Here is a 23,133-nt window from a genome sequence, read left to right as displayed (position 1 = left end):
GCCTTGAAAGTCTGGAACTAAAGGTTAAAACCCAGTAAGAGAGAAGACACTTAAGCTTCCTTGAAGAACTGTATAAAGTAACCTGAGAGTTTGTCCCAGGGCTGCTTTTTGTCCAGTGCTTCTCTAGTGCTGTTTGGATGGGGTTTTTTTAAGAGCATTGGTTTGTGATAGCTGCTTAGCAGCGAATTTTGCTCACAATGGCTTTTTTTTTTTTTTTAATTAGCCCTAGCTAATTGTAGGGTCCAAGGCCCTGATTTGTGAGTGACTTATCTAGGGGGAGTTGGAGAGTAGTGCCTCTTTCTCTGGGGAAGTTTCATAGGTGGCTTCAGCTGTGTGGCCACTGCCTTTATTTCTTCCTTCTGTTTAAGCACCACTGCTGTGGAACCATTGGTTGGACTGATCATTTGCTAAGGTAACTGAAAGTTGGTTTTGTTTTTTTTCATGTAGGGTGCTAATGTCAGCAGCAGGGGTAGGAACCAGGGGAGGAACTGCTCCATTTGGCAGCGACGTGGTTTTAAATAGGCAAATGTAAACCAGAGACTTGCACTCCTGTTGCACGAACAGCTGATCTCTTCTTACAGTGGTATCCAAAATCCCACTTCAGGGTCTTGATGTGTTCAGAGACCCCCAAACCAGAGCTGATTTCCTATAATTGATGGCAACTCAGCACCTGCTGCCTGCCGAAAGGGTGGAAACCTGTTGGAAAAGGGGAGGAGGTTAAATGGAGACAAGAATTGCTTTTGCCATTCTCTTGCTTGGCACGCTTTCCTATGATGGACCACGGGGGTGCTTTGTAGCCTGTGGGGGGAATGAAACCATTACTTCAGTAGGTGCTTGATTACTGCAGAGACTCGATATATTCTGGAAAGTTCACCAGGAAGATCAGCTTTATGATACTTACAGGATTGCAGAGATACCCTACAATCAGGATGAGGTGGTGACAGGGTAATAATAATCTTTTATATGTTGCATTAAAAAAGTCCAACTGGGAGAGAAATGCTTTGAAAGAACGCTGCCTGCATTCAGATTGTTCTACATGCTGTCTAAATGCATTTTCATCCTGCTAGCTTTCCTTTGTGGTACAGTTACTTTGCTAATCCTGTGTAGTTTTAGACCTTTGAATGACACAGACATTGGTGAGGATTGAACTTGGTACCTGTTAATGAGTTAAAACCTAGGGATCTCGTTTTCCTGTGGCAAATTAATGTGTGAAGTTGAAAGTACTACTTTTGTCCAACAGTGTCTGTGTGGCCAAGGATAAACACACATCACCTATGGAAATAGCCAACAGGTTTTTTGGGGGGGAGAGGCTCTTGAGCTGGAGCTCCTTTAATATAGAAAATCCGTGGAGGGCCCTTTGGCTTACAGACTTGTTTTTTCCTTTGCTTCATCTGAATGCACTGAGCTTCAGGGCAGGCTGCAATTTTAATGGGAGGTTTGAGGAGAGGAATTTTGCTCAAGGGTAATTTTGGGGATATTTTTTCATTCTTTTTATTTTAACCTACTTTTAAGGTTTAATTGGACTTAGCTAGTTTTGTCTCCTTTGGTTTTGCTTTTAAATAACTGTCATGGGATTTTTGATTTTGGTCTAAGCTCCTTTTTAGTCTGCGTTTATACATTTCAATGTATGAGTAAGTATGGGACTGTCATAGCCATATGATATAAACCAAAGGCACCTTTAATAGCCAGGTTTTTCTTAATTCAACAGTCCATCTTTTTCCATCTTCATTCCTGTAGATGTGGATCAAGGTGTCCTTTTGTCATGGTTTAAGCCCAGCTGGTAACAAAGCACCATGAAGCTGCTTGCTCACTGGTGGGATGTAGAGGAGAAAACTATAACAAAAAGGTTATGGGTGGAGACAAGGACAGGGAGGGATCACTCACCAATTATGGTCACGGGCAAAACAGACTGGATTTGGGGGGGGGGAACCCAATTTAATTTGTTACCAATCAAATCAAAACAAGGATAATGAGAAGTAAACCCCAAATCTTATAACACCTTCCCCCCACCCCTCCCTCCTTCCTGGGCTCAACTCCACTCCTGATTTCTCCACCTTCTCCCACCAGTGGCACAGGGGGATGGGGAATGGGGGTTGGGGTCAGTTCATCACATGTCTCTGCCGCTCCTTCCTCCTCAGGGGGAGGACTCCTCACTCTTCCCCTGCTCCAGCGTGGGGTCCCTCCCGTGGGAGACAGTTCTCCATGAACTTCTGCAGCGTGAGCCCTTCCTATGGGCTGCAGTTCTTCACGAGCTGTTCTAGTGTGGGTCCTTTCCATGGGCCGCAGTCCTTCAGGTACAGGCTGCTCCAGCACAGGTTTTCCCATGGAGTCACGGCCATCTTCGGGGGCATCCCTGGGCTCCTCCCCAGGCTGCAGGTGGGCATCTGCTCCCCCGCTTCCCTCCATGGGCTGCAGGGGGACAGCCTGCCGTCTCCCCATGGGCTGCAGGGGCATCCCTCCTCCAGCGCAGCTCTTCCCCCTCCTTCTTCACTGACCTTGCTGTCTGCACGGGGCTTTCTCTCACACCCCACTGCCCTCCTCCACTGCAGGTTTCCCCTTCCTAAATGCGTTATTGCAGAGGTGCTACCACTGTTGCTGATGGGCTCGGCCTTGGAGAAGCTTCTAGCAGCTTCTCACAGGAGCTACCCCTGTAGCCCCCTCCCCCACTACCAAAACCTTGCCACACAAACCCAAAACACCTTTGAATACTTCAAGGTTGTGCAGGTGAGCCAGATCAGAGAACTGATTTGGCCTGACCAAAAGCGAGTATTTGGCCGGATCAGTTCCACAGTCTGATTCACCAGCTGTTTGTGTAGACAGTTTCTTTTATGTCTGCTTTTCTCTGGCTTCCACTGTTTCTCAGTAGCTGCTTCCCCACACAGTTTGAGCTGCCACAAATTACAGCCTGACTTGTTGAGGAAAACCAAAATGAGTGGCAATTTACATTCACAGGTTGTCCTATGAAATGGGGCAGCTCAGCTACTGCTGCCACTTCTTCAGGAACAGTCACTCTGTCCTGGCTGCTGGAGTTGAGATGTTTTGGGGAAGGCATCTGGGGACATGAGTCCACTGCAGCCACTCTGAGGTGAGCTGTCTCAGAAGCCTGAGGACTCATCTGAATGGAAGCTTTACCATTTCAACTAGAAATTCCTTGTTTTACCCTCCCATGCTCAAGTGTATGTGTATTGTGAGACAGGTGAGTAATTTCTACCTGTCTGTGTGTATCTGTATTTTTATCTATATTCCCCTCTTCAGTAGGATACACATGCTAATGATTAGGTGTGCTGCTGTGATCAGAACGGTCTAAATAGGTGCTGTGACTGTGCTGGAACTGGAGGTACAGCTGAATCGGGGTGCAGTATGTACATGGAGAGCATAGCATTTTAAGCCTAAATGAGTTGTGAGGGATGTGTGCTGGGGATAACTGTACAGCTGCTTGTTCCTCCTTGGATGAAGTGATGGCCCCAGCTGCACGTGAAGCAGCTACAGAGCTACTGCAGTTTACAGGAGCAGCTTTTGTTGCGAAGGGGAGAACATCCTGCTGAGAAACATGATAGCAATTACAAATGTAGTCCCCTCTTTGTTCCCAAAGTGGACGGCATTCTTTCATAAAAGAAACCATGAAGCTTTTTTCCTCCGTGTGTGTTCACAGTGCACATTCATTTACTTCCTTTGTGGTTTCTAGCATGGTTGCATAGCCAGTGCTGTCTTCTGCAGGGGATTTGAGGGTCTGGGATAATCCAGGTTATGAAAAGTCTGGCTAAGCGTGGGCTCTGCAAGACTGAATAGATGCCTCTTTACCGCGCTTTTCTGGAGCTCCAGTGGTAGCAGGACTTAGCTTAGATGTAGCTTGGTGCACTTACCCAGCTGATGCCCATCCGGCACCATTGTTGATCTACTATAGCGGGATGAACTGGAGTGGTGAAGAGTCCAATCAGTGCACAGACACCTAATTTTGTTTGAGGGCTCACTCGGGTCAAAGGCTTTCTGACACAGGCCCTGCCAGAAGTGACTGTATTGACAATATTGTTTCTCTGACTGGCCTGAGGTAGCTGTGCAAGGGGTCAGCTGTGTTGTGTTTGCACCCCTGGCATGCCAAATTTGCAACCTGGATATATTATGCTGAGTAATGTTTGCCAGCTGGGAACTGCCTGACCTCTTCTGATCAGACAATTTCTCTCCTAACTGTACAGTCTCAACTTTTCAGTCAGACATTGCGTGATTTGCCACATTTTGATCTGGTCCTTTCCAATTGATAAGTGCTGTTAGTGTCTCTATTCAGGCTACTTAAATTGCCCATAGGTAGGGTGACAGGAGAACTGGGACATGGATGGGAGGGGAAAAAAAGCACCCCAAAATTTAATCTAATGTCATTCTAAGTCTGCATGGAATCATGATTTATTTATTGACAGAAACAAATTTCAGGGCACTTGATTTATTTTATTCTTTTCTGTGTACAGACTTGCAGAAGGAAGCTTGGCTATGGTCATTGCCTGCTTGGATAGGTAATTAGTTGCTTCGGAATGTGATTTAGGATATTAATGTGTAATAGCTGGCCATGCAAGGATGATACTCGGTTGTAAATGCTTATAACAATCAGGTGCTGCCCAACATTGAAAGAGAATGGTAATACATTATGCAGAGGCAATGCTTGTGAGAGATGCTCTCATGAAGGACTTTTTTAGCACCCTCTGAAACTGTGGTTTGATTCACGTCAACAAGTATGTTAATAAGTATGTTAAAGTTTTGGGGATATACATTTGTGTATATACACCACTCTATGTGTATACACTTACAAGCTTTGCAAAGAGCTGCCATCCCTTCTGTTCCTAAAGCTAACCAGCATTTATTGTGATATAATTTGTATGTACCTCTGCTTTCTTTTTCAGATACATGTATTGGACTGACTGGGGTGAAACACCTAGAATAGAACGGGCAGGAATGGACAGCAGCACACGAAAAATAATTGTCGATTCAGATATTTATTGGCCAAATGGACTCACAATAGATCTTGATGAGCAGAAACTTTATTGGGCTGATGCAAAACTGAGTTTCATTCATAGGGCAAATCTGGATGGTTCCTTTAGGTAAGTTTCCTTTAGAAAATAATATGGTGTAAGTTATTTCTCACTTCCTGCATTTATTTTGAACTAAGGCGTTTTTTTTTTCAGTAATCTAGAATAATGCCAATACCTTAGTGTTCTTTTTAAATGCAGTTGCTAATAGCCTTGCAAAAAGTAAAATAGCCTCACAGACTATAAAACTGGTTCTAAAAGTAAGACTATTTGTATCAGTATTTCACTACAGACTGTTCGTAGCCTTCTTGTACAACAGGATTTTTCATTTTTAAGCTTACATTGAAAATAGTTGGAGATGCTTATCATTGGCCCTAGGCAATCTAACATTTAACTAATGACTGGGATTTTGCAGTATTGTTACTGTATTTTCTTTCAGCAGGAAATACACATTGAGACACACTTGTCCTTGGCACCATCCAAACATGTCCTTTGTGGTATGCCTATAAATTAACCAACTTCACCTTATTTCAGGTGCCAAGCATGCAGGAAGCAGATTTTCCTAAAGCCTGATAGAAAGCACAGTATGGAAGTTTTGGTTGGTGGCTGCTGTCTAAGTGTGCTGTTGAGTTTTGGCTTTTGTAGGCACAGACAGGGCAGACCTGGGTGTTTGAGACTGCACTTTGAATTCTATGCAGTGTTCAATGGGCAGGTTGTGTTGGTCCTGAAGGGTGAGTGTCATCTGCCAGTGAAATGTCCTGCCGACAAGGCAAGTCTCTGCATTCTGGTCTGGCTTTGGTCTTCAGATAGTTTAAAATGATGTTTTCATTTTCATAATTTCATAACATTTTACATGTCCGTGTTATGAAGTCATTCTGCTTTGGTAAAAAGTTGAAGGAGTTTTATTTTATGTATATCTGTGTAATAGAATAGTATGCCTTCCCCCCAAAAACCACTGCATTTTCCATGGTGTTTTCCAATTTTTTTACTGTGGTGCATCCTGTGCCTGATTTTCACACTCCTAAAAGAGGAATAACAATATTGACGTCCTTTATAAAACACTCTTAAGTTCTTTTGAGAGCGCTATGTAAGAGCTAGATAATGGCGGCATTGTAGTACATGACAAGTACTGACTGACAGTCAGAAGTATAAGGCAAGGGAAGAGGCCTTTATGGAAGGGAGTGGTAACTCAAAGGCTAGGTGCAGGTTCATAGACAGAAAGAAAATGCTCTCTCAAAATTCAAATTCTAAGAGAGATTTTCATACAATACAAGGTGAATATGTATCTCTGATTTGGGTGAGTGGCAGAGGGTAAGGTTTCCAGACTGATTCTGCAGTTATCATGCACATACAAATTGTATAAACTTTACTTGCCTGTCTGTGTAAAAACTTTAAGTTGTAATTGGTAAGTAAAATTTATTTTGCTCATTTTAGGGTAGAGAAAGGCCACCTGAAAGGGAGCAAGCCTTTGAATAGACTAATTCCACCAATCTGTCCAAATTACTTTGTGATAGATTAGTGCATGTGCCCCACCTCCCAAGCAGTTTTCCATTGAACCATAAATGAAACAGTATGTTAGGAAAAATTAATGTATTTTGCATTAAAAAAAAATAATTAGCTCACTGGTGTACACTTCTTACATATTTTACTCAACTGGAATAAATGAGGTTAGTCGAGTTAATGAGTCCAATTGCTGCTGGAGGGTGTAAATGCACACTTGAGGTCAGGATATGCCTGTGCAGGATGCATTCTGGAAATTCCTTGTGTCTAACTGCATGTGGACTTTTAGGTGTTGTCCAATATAATAGCTTGATGTCATTTAGCTGTGTATATTTTATATTGTTACCATATCACAAAACTTCCTTCCTAAAATGTTATGCATATTAATAAAATGCCATGAATATTGATCTTAATTTTAACTCTTTTAAAATGAAATTTTTATTTATTCTTTTTTCCCTTCCACTGATCAATGTTGAAATAGACATCTGTGAAGTTGGGACTCTTAGGTTCTGGTGTCAAGGTAGACTTCAATAATAGTTCCAACTAGTTGATAACTTTGGAGGTTGCTTCTGTTCCTTAAATATAGAGCAAAATAAGTTTCACCCAGACTTGTCAATAAAGAAATCTTATGGTGTTTCACATGCTTCTACCCCTCCCGTCCCAGAATCATTTCAGAATTCAAATAAAAAGGAAATTTGCATTCTGCATGGTGGATTAATGTTACCAGAGCAATCTGCCTGTTGCATCTTGGCAAGCTTCAGTTTGCAAGCACATCGGCTGGAACTGTTTCAAGGGATGTAATTACAGGAGAAGGGGAGACTTGATATCTAAGAATGATGGAAATAGGGGCAATATATAATGGGAAACAGCTGCTACGATACTAAAATACAGCCACTGCTGTTACTAGTAAAGAAGCGACAGCAACGGTGAGAGTGGAAAGAGAAAGTGAAATCAGTATTTCTATTTATTCTGTCATGTTTTATGGTGAGAGAAGTAGTAGTGATAATTTGAAAGACAGAAATTTTAGAGCAGTTTCAATTTTATTCTTTCTGTTCTAGAGATAATAATTTTGTTTTCTTTTTTTCCACATTTTCTCCTTTGTACATGTGTATGTAGATACTTGTTTGTATGTGTCAGTCTGTTTTAAACTTGTCCATGTCTGAATACATATGAAGAATTTTGGGGGTACTTTTTATATTCTGCCCTTCCCCCCCAGGAAACGCAAACAGTACCTATGCTGCTCAAAATGAAACAGAACCCTTCCGTGCCAAATGTTAGCTGTTTTTTGTTGGTTTTTTTTTCTGTAATCTCTTCAATGGTAACAATTTAAATGCAGATGTGAATCTAGGTATAAGAAAAATGTTCCTCTTTCCTTCAAGATGATGCTGAGACTTCAGCTTTTTCAAAGCTGTGTGATAGAAAATTTTGAATACTGGTTTGCTGTGTTAGAACACTGGTTTGGAAGGTGTATGTTTGTGCACACATAAAATGCATGAATTTTGTGAAAATGGAGTTCATGTAGTTTTGACTGAGGAATTGTTAAGTATGTTTTCACTGGCTTAGTAAATGTCCCCCAAACTAGTGAATCTAATTTATACAAATTTATTGCAATGTGTATAAATTTGGGGATCCCGTGAGTTTAGAAGACATGTTGGGATAGAGTTAATATTCTTTCTAGTAGCTGGTATAGTGCTGTGTTTTGGATTTAGGATGAGAAGAATGTTGGTAACACACTGGTGTTTTCAGTTGTTGCTAAGTAGTGTTTAGTCTAAAGTCAAGGATTTTTCAGCTTCTTATGCCCAGTCAGCAAGAAAGCTGGAGGGGCATAAGAAGTTGGGAGGGGACACAGCCAGGACCGCTGACCCAAACTGGTCAAAGGGATATTCCATACCATGCGACGTCACATCTAGTGTATAAACTGGGGAGAGTTGGCCTGGACTGGGGGCGTATCACTGCTGAGGGACTAACTGGGCGTCAGTCAGTGAGTAGTGAGCAAATGCATTGTGCATCACTTGTTTTGTGTATTTCAATTCTTTTATTTTTATTATTATTGTTATCACTGTTGTTATCTTTTTCCTTTCTGTCCTATTCAACTGTCTTTATCTGAACCCATGAGTTCTAAATTTTCCTGACTCTCTCCCCCATCCCACTGGGTGGGGGGGCAGTGGGCGAGTGGCTGCATAGTGCTTAGTTGCTGGCTGAGGTTTAACCATGACAGTCGGAAACGTCATGCGTTTTCTGGCTTTCAGTTCAGCTAATAACCAATGTGAAAATATATGCATCCCCAGAAGAGGTGTGGCTGAATGAGGTCATTGAAAAACATCTGAAATGTTTCTGATTTATATTAATTATAAATATTTAGTCTTAGAAAAAATATAACTGAGCTTTGCTCTACATTTGAAAAGGTAATGTGAAATACATTTGTTTCGGCAGCTGACCAAGTTAAGAGAAGTAATTTAAAGAGACTCTTGGGTTGTTTCTTCCTTTTCCTGCTACAAGAAAGGACTGAGTGCAACTCAAGTCCTGGGCAAAGATGTCATATATTGCATGGGGGGACAAAAAGAGTAATGCTTTGATTGGAGGTGCCCTCTTTGGACCTGTGTTTCCTCCAAAAGGCAAGTGTGTTTGGGTATCTGCACAACCCTTTTAAGGAACTTCAGTGTGGCCTTTCAGAGGTCAGTGTGGAGCTGAATTAGATACCGTGTCACTATGAAACCCAGTATATTTGTGTGCTTATTGCTGTGAAGGGGCAAAGCCTTGTTTTACATTCTTCAGTCTGATTATCACTTTTACCACCAGGTGAATCTCTCAGTCCAGTGAATTCATTAAAAGAAGACAATTCCTATAAAAGTTTTTACAAAACCAGATTTTTTTCTGTATGGTAACAAGTGGAAGCAATGCATTTTTAATCCTTGCTCTTTCTTTCATCTAGGCAAAAGGTTGTTGAAGGTAGTCTTACTCATCCCTTTGCACTGACGTTGTCTGGAGACACTTTGTATTGGACAGACTGGCAAACGCGCTCCATTCATGCCTGTAACAAAAGGACGGGAGAGAAAAGGAGAGAAATACTGTCCGCCCTATATTCACCAATGGACATCCAGGTCTTAAGTCCAGACCGGCAGCCATACTGTATGTTTTACTTTTCCCTGAAACTTTTTGCATGACTGTTACTTATCTATCAGGAAAAACGTTAATCATAAAAGTGGTTTAGTGTGAAGTTGTAGGGTTGTGAACACTTGTCAGGAGATTTGTTGCTAAAGGTATAAGTACCCAAATCCTGTACCTTTCCTTGAAAATTCCAGCCTGAATTGGTACGAGCTCAGTTATCATTCCAGTTGGTAACAAAATCCAAAATCCAGTGGAGTACTTCGGTACATCTTTTGGTTTGGAATATCTGAATGAGAATGATAAAGACTCACCTGGCATGTGTTTAACACCATTATTTTAAACACAACTGAAAAAAATGTTTACCATTACTTTTTTTTTTTAGTGAGTAGAATTACCACAAAATATGTAATGTTCAGGTACTTGCAAGTCCGGTTTTTGCAGCCTAGACTTGATCGTGTTTATATTCAATATGTAACAAATAGTTTATGAATGCTTTGGTACGGAAGGGATTTAGTTCTGAGCTTTTGTAATAAAACATATATGTGCCTCTATTTTTTCCTTTATGTATGATCCTACTTCAAAGGAAGGCAGGTGTAGAGAATTGAGAGTTGAATGAGGCTGCATATATTTTGTATATGCCTGTGATTCCATGTGGCAGTTGGTCTAGGGTTTTTTTAGGATTGCAGGAATGGGACTTAAAAGCAATGGCGTGGAAACGTATATAATTGAGTAGCTACGGGAAAAATCATCTTTTGCCTAGGGGAGATACTCTTGCCATTTGGATTGGCTTCTTTATTTACACCAACTGTAAAGTTTGCTTCCCCAAAGATAACGTTTGTCATTCCAGTGAAGTTTATAGGATGTCAGTAAACAGGCTAGAAAGTAAGTAAAAGGAGTTTGGAGATCATCTTGGTGATGGAACACGTTTTCATTGAGGTTGTCGGGTATGCACAGCACCCTAGTTTATCTCACAGCTCCAGATAAGAGTTTGTCTATGCTGAATTCTTGTCATTGCTTTTAGCTCAGGGAACGTCCCAGCCTTGGGTCATAGTATTTCTGGGCCAGTCACAAAGAAAATACAGCACGTAGGGAAATAGCATATGCTGAAAGTAGCTCAGACGCCAATGACTTCATTAAGATCAGGCTTGGATTCCTTCCTCTCCCTTTTTTACCTCTTTTTGACTGTCAGTGGAAGCAACACAAGCCAAATTTTCTGGTTTTATATTAAAGCAGTTCAGATGCTTATTCAAACTAGGATTGATTTTGGAGACATCTTGCACGACTTGCAATATTTCATTTATTTTTTTTTTAATAGCTAGCAATATTCTCCATAATTATGATTTATGGTTACAGTTTCATCTTTTGCTGGCACTTTTTTTCCCATGTATATGAGATAGGTGCGTGCAGTTGTCGCGTGTCTGTCCCCATCCTGTCATCATCCCCTCCCATTTTTGTTTGTTTGGTGGTTTTTTTTTGTTGTTTGTTTGTTTGTTTTGTTTTGTTTGTTTTTTCATTTTCAAGATTGCTGACTTTACATGTTGCTCCTCTGGATTTCCTGGTGATTCAGGGATATGTCTGGCTGTGAAAGCTTTCCAGTAGGAAAAGATGTTTCCAACACACAACACTACTGTAATGTAGGAATTGTACAAATTGTTATGTTTTGCTTTCTTTCATAGAACTGGTTACCCCCCCACCATCACCATCCTCCAAGCCCTGTTTTCCATTTTCATGATGCTTGGCAGACCTGACATCCGCAAAGTAACTGATGTCCAAAGCTCTTAGCTATGTTCAGCTTTAGAAACATTGAAAGAACTGTATAGTGGGAATGTGCTGAGCTGTCAGCTCTTTCAAAATCAGCGTTTGCGTGCATCTCAATTTAGGTGCCCCTAGAAGCAAGGTGCTGGGGAGGGGGGAATCAAACACTTTTATTTTGTGGTTCCTCTGTCTTTTAGCACTAAAGCTTGTGCCAGTCATTTGGGATCTATAATTTCTTCCTCATGGAGAAAATAAATCTTTTTGGTTTCTTGAAGTTCACACTCCATGTGAAGAAAACAACGGTGGTTGCTCCCATCTGTGCCTGCTGTCTCCAAGAGACCCCTTCTACAGCTGTGCCTGTCCCACTGGTGTGCAGCTAGAAGACGATGGCAGGACATGCAAATCAGGTAGGAGCTTGGCTTTTCTACAGTGACAGTGTTGAGTTGGTTTGGGTTTGCTGCTTAGAAGTTGAGCCTTGAAAATGTGAGTTGAGAGGAACTGCCTGACACTGAAATGTCACTCATGTCCTGATGAAGATGGCAGAAATTTTACACTCAAATCTCCTGCCAGGCTACCATAGACGGTGATTTTTATGAACTAAAGTAATCCCTTGCATCAGAAATTGGAGAATTTGGCTGTAATTTATTTTGTGTCTTTTGACTGTATTTTGTGTTCCCAGTTCCCTGTAGGAATGAAGTAGTATGTGGACCGCATTGTGGAATTTTATTAGAAGTAAGCTATTGTAGGACATCTTTTCATTTAGACAATAGACCATGGACAGACTTCTGCTCCCTTCCATGTATTGTCCAGTAGTGGTCAATGATGCAGCACTGGTGGCCGAGTTATTGCCCTCCAGTTCCATCTTAAAGTTAGCAATATGCTTGAGACATGTTCTGCACACAGATGTGCCAAAAATTTGTCCACGTGCCCATGTAGTATTTTAGAGATAAACCAGTGAGTTGCCCCTGCTTCGATTAGTTTTATAATGAAATAATTTGTACTGAAAAATTCAAAATTAAGATGTAAACTAAAATACTGTTTTTCTGGTTCTGAAGATTAATCAACCCTCTGTTTCCCTTTGGGCTGCTCTGTGGGAAGGATTTATGAGAAAATTGCACTGGGAATTTTTTCTTCCTGGGTCTAGTTTGTGTTTTAATTGAGAAGTGTAACTAGATGCATATTTTGTATCCTTAAGTTGAATAAGTCTAGTGGTATATTTTGAAAGCTTGGTTTTATCACTGACCAGGAAGCCTCTTTTAAAAATGCATCTTACAAAAGCAGGCAATTAACACCGATACGGCGGTAGGACATTAGGAGGCAAGGTTTTGGAGAATGTTCTGCCAACAGACTGAAAGACACTCTGCTGCCTGTCTCTGATGCGTTTTCAACGAGTCTAGTCAAAGAGTATAGTCTTTTTCTGATGTGGCTTGATTCCTCAGAGTACTAACGCAAGCATAATAGATTCCTTTCATTTGTGAACTTGAAGCAGAATTTGAACACTGAACCTCCAGGGTTTAAGGGCCAGCTTTATTAGCTCATCCTGCTGCAATTGAAAGGCTTATAAGGTAGTTTTTGCAGCTGCTGAAAGACCTTTCCTCTTTCCTCCTTCCAGCTTTGGAAAGTTTCCCTTTCACAGCTTTTAAAAAAACATTGCTGAATGCTCAGGACAACCTTTTTAGACGTTCATATTGACCTTAAGTTTCTGGCAGTGGGAATGAAGGTCAGCCTGCTTTTGGTGTGTTGGCGGATAGCACAAGCAGGAGTGACTGCTTATACTGTGCTTTCACCTTTCCATTGTCAATCCAGACAATCTGTCAAGGGTGTTCAGTCAAAGGAGGGCAAAAAAGTGGAATGGGAACAGGAAATGTGGTTTTGCATAAGAATGTGCCCTTTTGGTTCAGTTTTATGGATTATTTCTTTCCCAAGCTCCACATCGTTTGCTGTCCTGTCTGCCTTATGCCAACATCCATGTGCTTCTCTTTCCCCTCTTATTAATTAACTCCTTGGTTACAAGGAACTGACTTTTTGTTCTCTGCACAAGTCCTTTGTAGTAAAGTTGTATCAGGAACTATGGAAGCAACAGTGTTGACCACCTCTCCATTTTGTTCCCTATTGGCTTGGGCAAAAGTGCAAAAGTATAAAGTCACTTGGGTATATCAGCTGCTTTGACATTAGGCTTTTAAGTGAATTACACAAATGCTAATGGGGATTTGTCTGCACAAGGAAAAAGGCATTCTGTTCTCAAAATCTGTGTCCACATGGGGAGTTTATTGGTGCAAGTATAACTATATAATGTTACTATATAGCTCTGTCAGAAAGTATTCTTGTGCAGAAAAGCCCTGAGACTCTTAGGCGATTTCAGCTCTCTTGGATATTGAAGAACACATCTGTTGGTAATGTTCAGATATGAGAGCTCTGTAGCTCTTTACAAAGAGTGTTCAATGGTAATGGGCCTAGGTAATTAAGAAAACATGAATTCAAGGACAGACTGTGCCACTATTTGCTTTGCTGTGGGTTGTGTCCGTATGCATTGAAACTCTGGATTTTTACACTTTTTCTAAACATATAACTGTTCATATGCTGAAACTATAAGGATTGTGTCTGTGTTAAAAGAATAATTCATTATTTTGTAGTTTTGGCTTTTAGTGTTGATTCATTCTAGCTTTCTCTCTGGTTCTAAACAGTTGCTCTGAGTAAATAAAAAAAATTAGCTCTACAGTAGATATCCATCACTAATAATTGATATTAAATATAAGGATAGATTGCAACTGGCATCAAGTATAAGTTCCTCTCTGGGAGTGTGTACTGATTTTGTGCAGGTAGATGTTTTGTGTTGCTTTCCTCCAGATGTGTGATATTAAGTCTGTTTTCCTCTGTTGACTGTGAAAATGCTCTGGACTTGCTTGAAGTTCCCATATCAACAAGGAGAGGGGTTATAAGTTTGGAAAGTAAATGTACTCTTAGCAAAGTGAGCATTCAAGCTATGATCTTTGGAATTGCTTAAGAAGTTGTGTTGGACCACTGCTGTCTTGGTGGATGTGTCCAAATACACGATTTTAGATAGGTATCTGAACCCAATCTTGCCTACGTAGAAGATAATGAAGTCACAGTTTGTAATGCCCATCAGAGGCTGACGGCTCTAGTCTGAAGTGCCTGTGGAGGGTGGCCTAGTCAGTAATAGCTCTTAGTACCTCGTAACTTCCGGGAGTGACTGACCTCTGAAATTCCATGTTTCAAAACAGAGCTTCAGTTCTTAGACCAGGTGGCTTTCTTGATTTGTGTTTGTTTTTTGTATTTGTTTGTTGATTTTTTTTTTTTTTTTTTTATTTGCTGGTTTTTGTTTGAAAGTCTTCTCTAAGCCTGCTTGAGCAAAGGTGCGAAGGTTTGGTTGCAGTCATTTAAAAGGGATGTGTAATTCTTCCCAATTAGCTCTTTATTCATGCACTCATAAAATTGTAAGCCTGTTTTAGTTAATCTTCAGTTTCTTGCTTTAGATGCTTTCTGATGCAAATAATCAAAGTCTTAAGACCAAAGTAAAAATTATGTGTGTTCTGTGCATATTTTGAGAGAAGCAAAGTTTGATATGATCAGCAATGGACAAGCAAATAGGCCAGTTTAGCAAGCAGAGCAGAAGTGTGGACCTTCTTTCAGTCATCTTGCTGACTTAGGGCTATCCTGAGGCTTTTCTTTCTTTCTTTCTTTAAGGATCACATTTATCATTTTATGAACAGAATTACTTTGATTCATGAGTCTTTTGTTTGTCTGTGAGGGCTCCTTTCAGGCAGCCGTTCCTTCTCCTTCTGTCCTGAGGTTCCCTTCCTAGGATTTAGTGATTTCTGTTATTGGGCTAGTAGTAGTTTCAAGTGTTGTGAGAAAGACAGATGTATTAGTGGCTAGTGTCATGTCTCCAACAGTAAACCATTTGAACCTTTCTTACCTTGCAGGGCAGAGTCTTCAGGTGATAGCTGCATGCCATCTCCTTTGAGCAGCTTCACCTTCCTTGTGCATCTCATTCTTGCTTTCTTTGGTACGCAGTGAATGACATGAATTTATCCATTTCTGACTACAGCTCTGGTGCACGTTTGGTATAATTTGCACTACTTAGTGTGAATATTTCCAGGCAAAATGGAGCCAGAATCTTTCCATCCTGCTCCGCTTTCATGCTTTGCTCTGCTAGGTGGAGGTACTGTCTCAAAATGTTGATGACTCCCCCTGCTTTTTCCTTTCCTCTTTGACTTGACCATGTGGTTCAGTTTAATCACATTCACGCAAGTCTAGAGGTTTGTTGTGTATCTTGTCAGCAAATTGTGGTTAAACCCTGATCCCAGTCTTTTGTACAACAGCTATCTGTATGCATCCTTCCAAGATTGAGCTGGTTCCTGTAAACAGCGTTCAGTAGCCTGTTTCTCTTATGTTTCTGCAAAAGATATAATTTCTTTCTGCTGTATTCAGTGTTGCTGGCATACAGCTATTGCTGCAGGCCTTCTAAAAGAGTGTCAAAAGCCTCATCTTTTTTCTTAGAAGTCAATATATTTCCCTGTAAGTGGTCACTCTCTCTTCCTAAATTCCCTCTGCCTGTTAATGTTTTATTCCCAAAGGATCTTACTCTCATTGCACATCCTTTTCTAATATCATGATACCAAGTAAGTCAATTGTATATGAACTAAAATTAATTTGACAGACTTTTCAAACTGGTCATCCATGCCTGATACCACAAAACATTTTGAGTGAAAGCTCAACTACTCCCCACCTTGCCCTCCCAATTTTTTACTGGCTTGGCTCTAGGGCTATGGAGCTGTAATAAGTAGGATAAACTAGGACTTCAGCCAATGTTCTTTTTTATTGTATATTTTTTAACTTCAGCTAGAGCATTCAGAGCCATACAATGTCAGAATTAGTCCAGATCCATGCAGCTTCTGGAAGCTGTGTACCCCAAGGTTTAAAAAACTATTTTCCAGTTTTATTTTTGTTTTGCATTAAATGTGTAATGTTTTGCTGCAGTATATTGCCCTGGTTTCAGCTGGGATAGAGTTAATTTTCTTTCTAGTAGCTGGTATAGTGTTACATTTTGGATTTAGTAGGAGAATAAGGTTGGTAACACACTGATGTTTTCAGTTGTTGCTAAGTGGTGTTTAATCTAAAGTCAAGGATTTTTCAGCTTCTCGTGCCCTGCCAGCAAGAAGGCTGGAGGGGCACAAGAAGTTGGGAGGGGACACAGCCAGGACAGCTGACCCAGACTGGCCAATGGAGTATTCCATACCATGTGACATCATACCCAGTATATAAACTGGGGAGAGTTGGCCAGGAGGGGCGTATCACTGCTGAGGGACTAACTGGGCATCAGTCAGTGAGTAGTGAGCAAATGCATTGTGCATCACTTGTTTTGTATATTCTAATTATTTTTATTATTATTGTTGTTTTTTATTTTTTTTTTTTTTTTTTTTTTCCTTTCTGTCCTATTCAACTGTCTTTATCTGAACCCATGAGTTCTACTTTTTTTTCATTCTCTCCCCATCCCACTGGGTGGGGGGAATGAGCGAGCAGCTGCATGGTGCTTAGTTGCTAACTGGGATTAAACCATAATGATGTGGATAAAATATTTCAGTAAAAGCTACAGAATTTTACTCTAGTTGTTAACGCAACTTCATTGCAGCAATTGCACTTGGCATAGGCATCATTAGGTTTTGATCCATTTAACTAAAATTGCTGCACTGATTTTGGCTGGGATGGAGTTAATTTTCTTCATAGCAGTTTGTACGGTGCTCTGTTTTGGATTTGTGACCAAAACAGTGTGGATAACACAGGGATTTTTTAGCAAGTGCTGCACAGTGCTTGCACAGTGTCAAGGCTTCTCTGTTTCTCACCCTGCCCTGCCAGTGAGCAGGCTGGGGGTGCACCAGAAGTCGGGAGGGGACACAGCCGGGACAGCTGACCCCAACTGACTAAAGGGATATTCCATACCATACACCATCATGCTCAGCACTAACAGCTGGAGTAAAGAAGGAGGAAGAGGGGACATTTGGAGTTATGGCATTTGTCTTCCCAAGTCACTGTTAGGTGTGACAAAGCCCTGCTTTCCTGGAATCAGCTGAACATCTGCCTGCCCATGGGAAGTGGTGAATGAATTCCTTACGTTGCTTTGCTTGTGCGCATGGCTTTTGCTTTACCTATTAAAGTGTCTTTATCTCAACCCATGAGTTTTCTCGCTTTTACGCTTCCCATTCTCTCCCCACCCCACTGCAGGGTGCCAGTGAGCGGCTAGGTGGGGCTGAGCTGCCCACCAGGGTTAACCCATAACAATTGTGCAAACAGTAGCTGTGTTTTCTTTATCTTCTCTGGAGTTTGGAGGGGAAGCTATTAATTTCTGTAAAGTCTTCCTGTTAATTTTCCCTGATGTATTTTTATATTCTCTAATATGATGGAAGTTCCCTGATGATATTTTATCTGCTCATTCTGTGCTGGGTGATTTCTGTGCTTCCTGTGCAACCTGTGGCATATGTACTTTTAATAAATCAAACATTCCTGAGTGTTATACACACTTGTTATATCTAAATTCCTCTCCAACCAAATTTAAGTCTCCCTTAAGAGGAATCTTTTTGTGCTTGCCTCCACAAGAGAACCCCAATCCTTTCTGTGTGTTTCTGTAGGCATTGTTTACACTGAAATCTCTTGGAGATTTAATTTTGCACTGATTTATTTTCTTTCCATTTGTGTTGAAAAGATGATGAGTCTGTTCCCTTTCTTGTACTTCAAAGTGAGATGAGAGACCTGTTGGTAAGAAGGCATATGGGTGGTTGAGGTATTGGTGTATTTGCATGCCATGCGAACAACGGATAGCAAATGTGACATCAAGTGCAACCTAAACAAGTACTTGGCAGGGGGAAGCATTTAGTGGCTGAGTCATCAGTCTTTCATCATAGCTGGACTACTCCTATCTTCTAGTGCTAAATCCAGGCTCTGATCTTTAATACCAGTAAAAGCTTGATGTCCATCTATATGAGATATCCCTTCTCTGTCCATGACCTCCAAGTTTGTCATACTCTCAGAGAAATGCTCTTGGTGCACAAAGGAGCGATGCCTGGATCTCAGGGCAGTGCCGAGTCAAGTATGTTCCTTTAATATGCTGAGCATTGCTCAGTATAGATCTAAGTCAAGGAGCGTCTGGACAACGCTCTTACTCACATGGTTTAGTTTTAGGTAGTCCTGCAAGGAATAGGGATTTGGCCTCGATGATCCTTATGGGTCCCTTCCAACTTGAGACATTCTATGATTCTAAGGAGACTAAGCACAACCATCTCCAGCAAGGGCTATAAAAACGTAAATGATTTTCTGCAGTAACTGAAGACAAGGAATTTGGCTGCAAAAGCAACAATATAGTAATGGTACCTTAGCTTCTGCTTACCTTGTTATTATTACTGAACTAGGAAAAAGTAAATGCCTATATACTGTAGATGGCTTTGTGAGCTTGATGCTGTACTTACAATGCTTGATAGTAGATTACTTCTGTCAGTGATCTTTTCCTAAATGCTGTGTAAAAAAGTTCAGCTGGTTAATATGTTAAGGATCAATGTCCAGGATTACATTTACTCCTACCTAGTGAGTTGCTTTAAGATTTGATAGAGGAGAAGTAAAGAGCAGAAATAAAGGAAATTTGGTTATTTGCATCCTTGTAAAGAGCAGGACCTATTAGATACTGCAGCTGAATACAGATACAGAAAATCCTCTGGTACATGGCAAGTGCCTGCTTGGTCCTCTACATGGATAGATGATACTATTTTGGTTGTTAACGCGTCTTTTTTTTTTTTCTATGACTTTTGCTTCTTTCTGGTTTCCTCTTCTCAGGTGCTTTTATATATACTTATACATAAACATGAGATTTTTAAAAAAACCTTTCAAGTTTAAATTTCTAATTCTTAAGCTAGAGGTAATCTCAAGGTGAGTTGATAAGTTGAATAAAGTACACTGAAAAATGATTTTTCCATTTCATGATGGTAGTGAAAACTGGCCCTACTGAGATCACAGGAAAGTTCCCATAAGTTTCCCTCGGACCAAGGATTGCATCCAAGATCCTCTCTGGATATTTTTTGATGCCCTTTAATAACCCTAAAGTGTTTGTTGTTGTTATTTTATATTTTAAATTCTTTACATCATCTGCAACAAAGGACAATCAGCTTTGTTGTGTTGCGGTAAATTGGCATACAAGTTAGGGTATGAATGTTTTAAAAAAAATAATTAAAAAAAATATGTACACACTCGGTGTGTGCTATAAATGCTCAATTGCAGGAACTTTTAGTGTCTGTATGCCACAGGTTACCCATGAATGGCCTGCTGACATAGTTGGCAGGTTTCACATTGAAACAGGTACCTGAATTGTCAATTGCGTTGGCGGCTTCTTTACCCTAGCAAATCTACACTTACAAAAGAGAGGGTTTACGCTACTTGAAATGTGGAAATTAAACTCTTACTGTATGTCATTGTGAACATTCCTTAAAGCCAGCATAAGAGCCACTGCCATATGTGTAACTTTAAATGTGAGTCAAAGTTACTCATTTTCAGAACCTTCTTTTAGTTAATCAATGGCAGGAGGTAGGTTGTTTTAAAGCAGTAAGAAGGAGAGTTCCTCCCTCTCAAATGGGTGATGAGTACTTTCTAGAAATCTGGTTCCTTTAAGGTATCTCAGTCTAGCCAGCTGCTTTAGCAGTAATCTTGTCCCTGATATGTCAGAATGTAAGTGGTCATTTGTGACATATGGCATGTTGACCTCAACTGATCAGAGACACATTTCTCCAGTTGAAGGCAACTGTTAACTTGCTTCAGAGTGAGAGAGCTTTGGCTGTTGAGTCAGTCTCACATAGTGGTAGGAGCTCTAGGTTTCTGCTGGGGAAGTATGACAGCTGTAGTTTCTCAAATGAACTAGGAAATTCTGTTTTCTCAAGTGAAAACCAGAAAAAAAAAATTGTAATTGGAGAAGAAGATGCTACCTTTAGCCATTTGAAGAGTCACCTTTCCTTATTTATCCTTGATCCTGTTGGTGAGGCAGTTGATCAGGGTTGGGTAACATTCTCAGTGTCGAATTTCTCCTTGCCATTCTTCACAATGCAAAACAGAAAGCGCTGGTTTTGGAACCTGCTGGTTAATACTGCAGGGCTGAGACTGTTTTTTTTTGTGCAGGAGATAGAAGAGTAATGAAGGAAGAGATGTTAAGGCACTCCCTTCTCATCTCCCTTGTGTTTCTTGGTGCACATCATATGTTTCAAAAGTTTTGTGTCTGCAGTTCCTTGGCTGAGCAATTGTCAGGTTATTTGAGCAACTAAGCCTCCAAGCAAGACAAGCAGGCAGACAAATACCTCCATTGTAAAGTATTTATTCTCATGCATTTTAACCACCAGAGGAGAAGGTCCCTTTGCTAACACATCTTCCTGATTAGTAAAGAGAAACAGTATGGTCTAATCCAGACTTTCTGATTAAGTAGATCAATTACTAATTAGAGATGAACATCCGCTTTGTGAAAGGGAAGGGTTAGGGAGACATTTGTTATTTGGGGTAATTGCAGTAAATCAGCTCTTTCAAGTACCTGAGAAAGCTTCTGCTAGTGTTGTGTGAATAACCTAAAATAACTGTCAAGAGTCTTATAGCACTTGGAAGATGCTGGAAGACAAATCTTGTATATCAGTAGCTAAAATCTGATTATATTCTGGCATTGATTTGGGGCTGTATTGGGAAGGAGCACTCATGTCCTAATCTGTTTATCACGAGGTAAGTAAACAAAAGGAAAAATCTGTTTTCCCTTATTTCCTAGAACCTTTACAGCTGCCTGCATGCCAGTCTCTCCCCCTTGCTCACTCTGTGATTGAAATGCACTGTGGAAAACCACGATCTTTGGTTTGCGAGATGCTTTGACTTCATATGTGTCTTCTGTTCTGTGCCTGGTGTCTGACTGCCATAGGGAGATGTTATCCAGAAGTTCTTCCTCATTCCCCTCTCCCTACTGCACTCCCCAAGGTGTATCACACTTCTTTTGCTTATCAAGAAATTGTTGATCTCATGTTTTTCCTTTGTTAGGCTGAGATGGGCTTCTTAAAGATTACTGTGATCCTTCTCTAAAGGAGGGATTTGTGTAGCTGGCATGTCATTTAATGCCTGCAGCCACATTAGTTCACTGATCATAGCAGTGTCTTCTCTTCAGCCAGCAGCTGATCTACTGAAAGGACCTTTGGGTGTTTTGCACCAGATGAGAGGGAAAGTTTGGATATCAAATGTACAAGTAGTCTACGGTGGTTCCTGCAAGCTGGAAAATTATCCAGATTCCAGGCTATGAAAATGAAATGCAATGGGTTGAATAAGGAAATAGCATTTCCCTTGCTGCATCTGGACCTGTGTTACATTACTTACTCCAAACACATCATATTGAGTCTTTAGCACTAAAACAATGGGCTAGGATGTTATTTACTCAGTAAGAAATAGTATTATGTGGAACTATATTTCACTGAGATACCTTTGCAATACACTGGAAAGGGTTGTAGAAACTGTCCAGCAATGGGTACCTGACAGTCTAGGAAATCTAGAGGTTACCTCTTTTATTTCTACTCCATTTCATAAAAACCTCATGAGTGTTTTTTTTTCTTTCATTCATGTGTAGATCTTGTTTGTTTTGAATATGTTTTCCCCTTGCTTTTGTTTGTACGTTATGTTTATGATTTTATTTGATCTGTATGAAAAGATTGTATTACTTTCTGTTCATAGCAGCTTTTATCCTCCTAAATGGGGAGTACTTTGTGTAGCAACAAAATGAAATAGCCTCATATGGAAATGGCCTTCTTTATAATTTCATTGGATAAAAGCCATTAGAAACATGCTGTAAGGAAGAAACCTGGAGGGAGTGAGGAGCATTCTGGAAGGTCTGCCATATCATCTTCTAGCTCTGTTGTCAGTGGTTTTGCTGGGCTAGTGAATGAAACTCTCTTTTTGGGCTTTGGTGCATGTTTTAGATTGATGACTACTTTCCAGGACTCTAAGACACTGCCTAGTTAGAGATGGTAACCACCTCATTTTGTGTGTGGTTATGGGTGTGTGTGTGTGTGTGCGCGCGCGCGTGTGTGTCTGTCTGTCTGTGTCTGTGTGTCTCTGTGTGTGTGTGTGTGTGTGTCTGTGTGTGTGTGTCCCTTTTCAGCACTGTTGAGCCTCTGGATTGATTCTGGTTTTACGCTGCAGGAGAACCACACCCTGCATCTGCACTGAAAAGGTTTATGTGTAAACTTTGTTATCTTGCGTTCAGCATGGGCTAGGTACATACACATGGAAAGTTACCACGACCCAGTGATGACTTGTTAAGCTGCTGTAGCTTGACTGCCTCTTCAAAAATTGGGTGGCCAAGCTCTATTTTACTGCATCTATGTAGTAACAGTGAGGTTGAGATGCTGCCTAGATTTGCAAGCCCTAATTTATAGCTGTTTATAACTTTTTTCCATTATGTTTACCCTTTGACAGATGATTGTGTTAGCTTGGAATTTAATTTTCTGTGGCTCCATCATACTTGGAACATAATGAATAACTCTTAAACTTCAAAGCATTATACAGCTATGAGCCTCGGAGATGGCCTGTGGGATGTAAAGTATTTATTTCTGTTTGTGTAAAGGACAGCAGCGCAGAGGAACTAGTATGTTCAAGGTCTCTTGGTGAGTGAGAAATGTCTGCAATTAGAACTCAACAGAAATGGGATGGTAGCAAAACTATTGTAAGTGTATTTCAGTATTTT

At 40.6% G+C, this 23,133-nt stretch overlaps 1 protein-coding gene across 2 annotated transcripts in view; it reads left to right on the top strand.

Moving 5' to 3' along the window:
- LRP5 (LDL receptor related protein 5) overlaps positions 1-23,133 on the top strand; it is a 180,235-nt gene that overhangs the window by 48,336 nt on the left and 108,766 nt on the right. For both annotated transcript variants that reach the window (XM_075047792.1, XM_075047793.1), the window contains exons 3-5: positions 4,890-5,087; positions 9,448-9,644; positions 11,654-11,785. In XM_075047792.1, the coding sequence (XP_074903893.1) occupies positions 4,890-5,087; positions 9,448-9,644; positions 11,654-11,785 (527 nt within the window). The remainder of the gene's footprint in view (positions 1-4,889; positions 5,088-9,447; positions 9,645-11,653; positions 11,786-23,133) is intronic.

This window comes from Buteo buteo, chromosome 16 (genome assembly GCF_964188355.1).
Source record: "Buteo buteo chromosome 16, bButBut1.hap1.1, whole genome shotgun sequence".
Lineage (NCBI taxonomy): Eukaryota > Metazoa > Chordata > Aves > Accipitriformes > Accipitridae > Buteo > Buteo buteo.
This window is presented reverse-complemented; position numbering and strand designations above follow the sequence as displayed.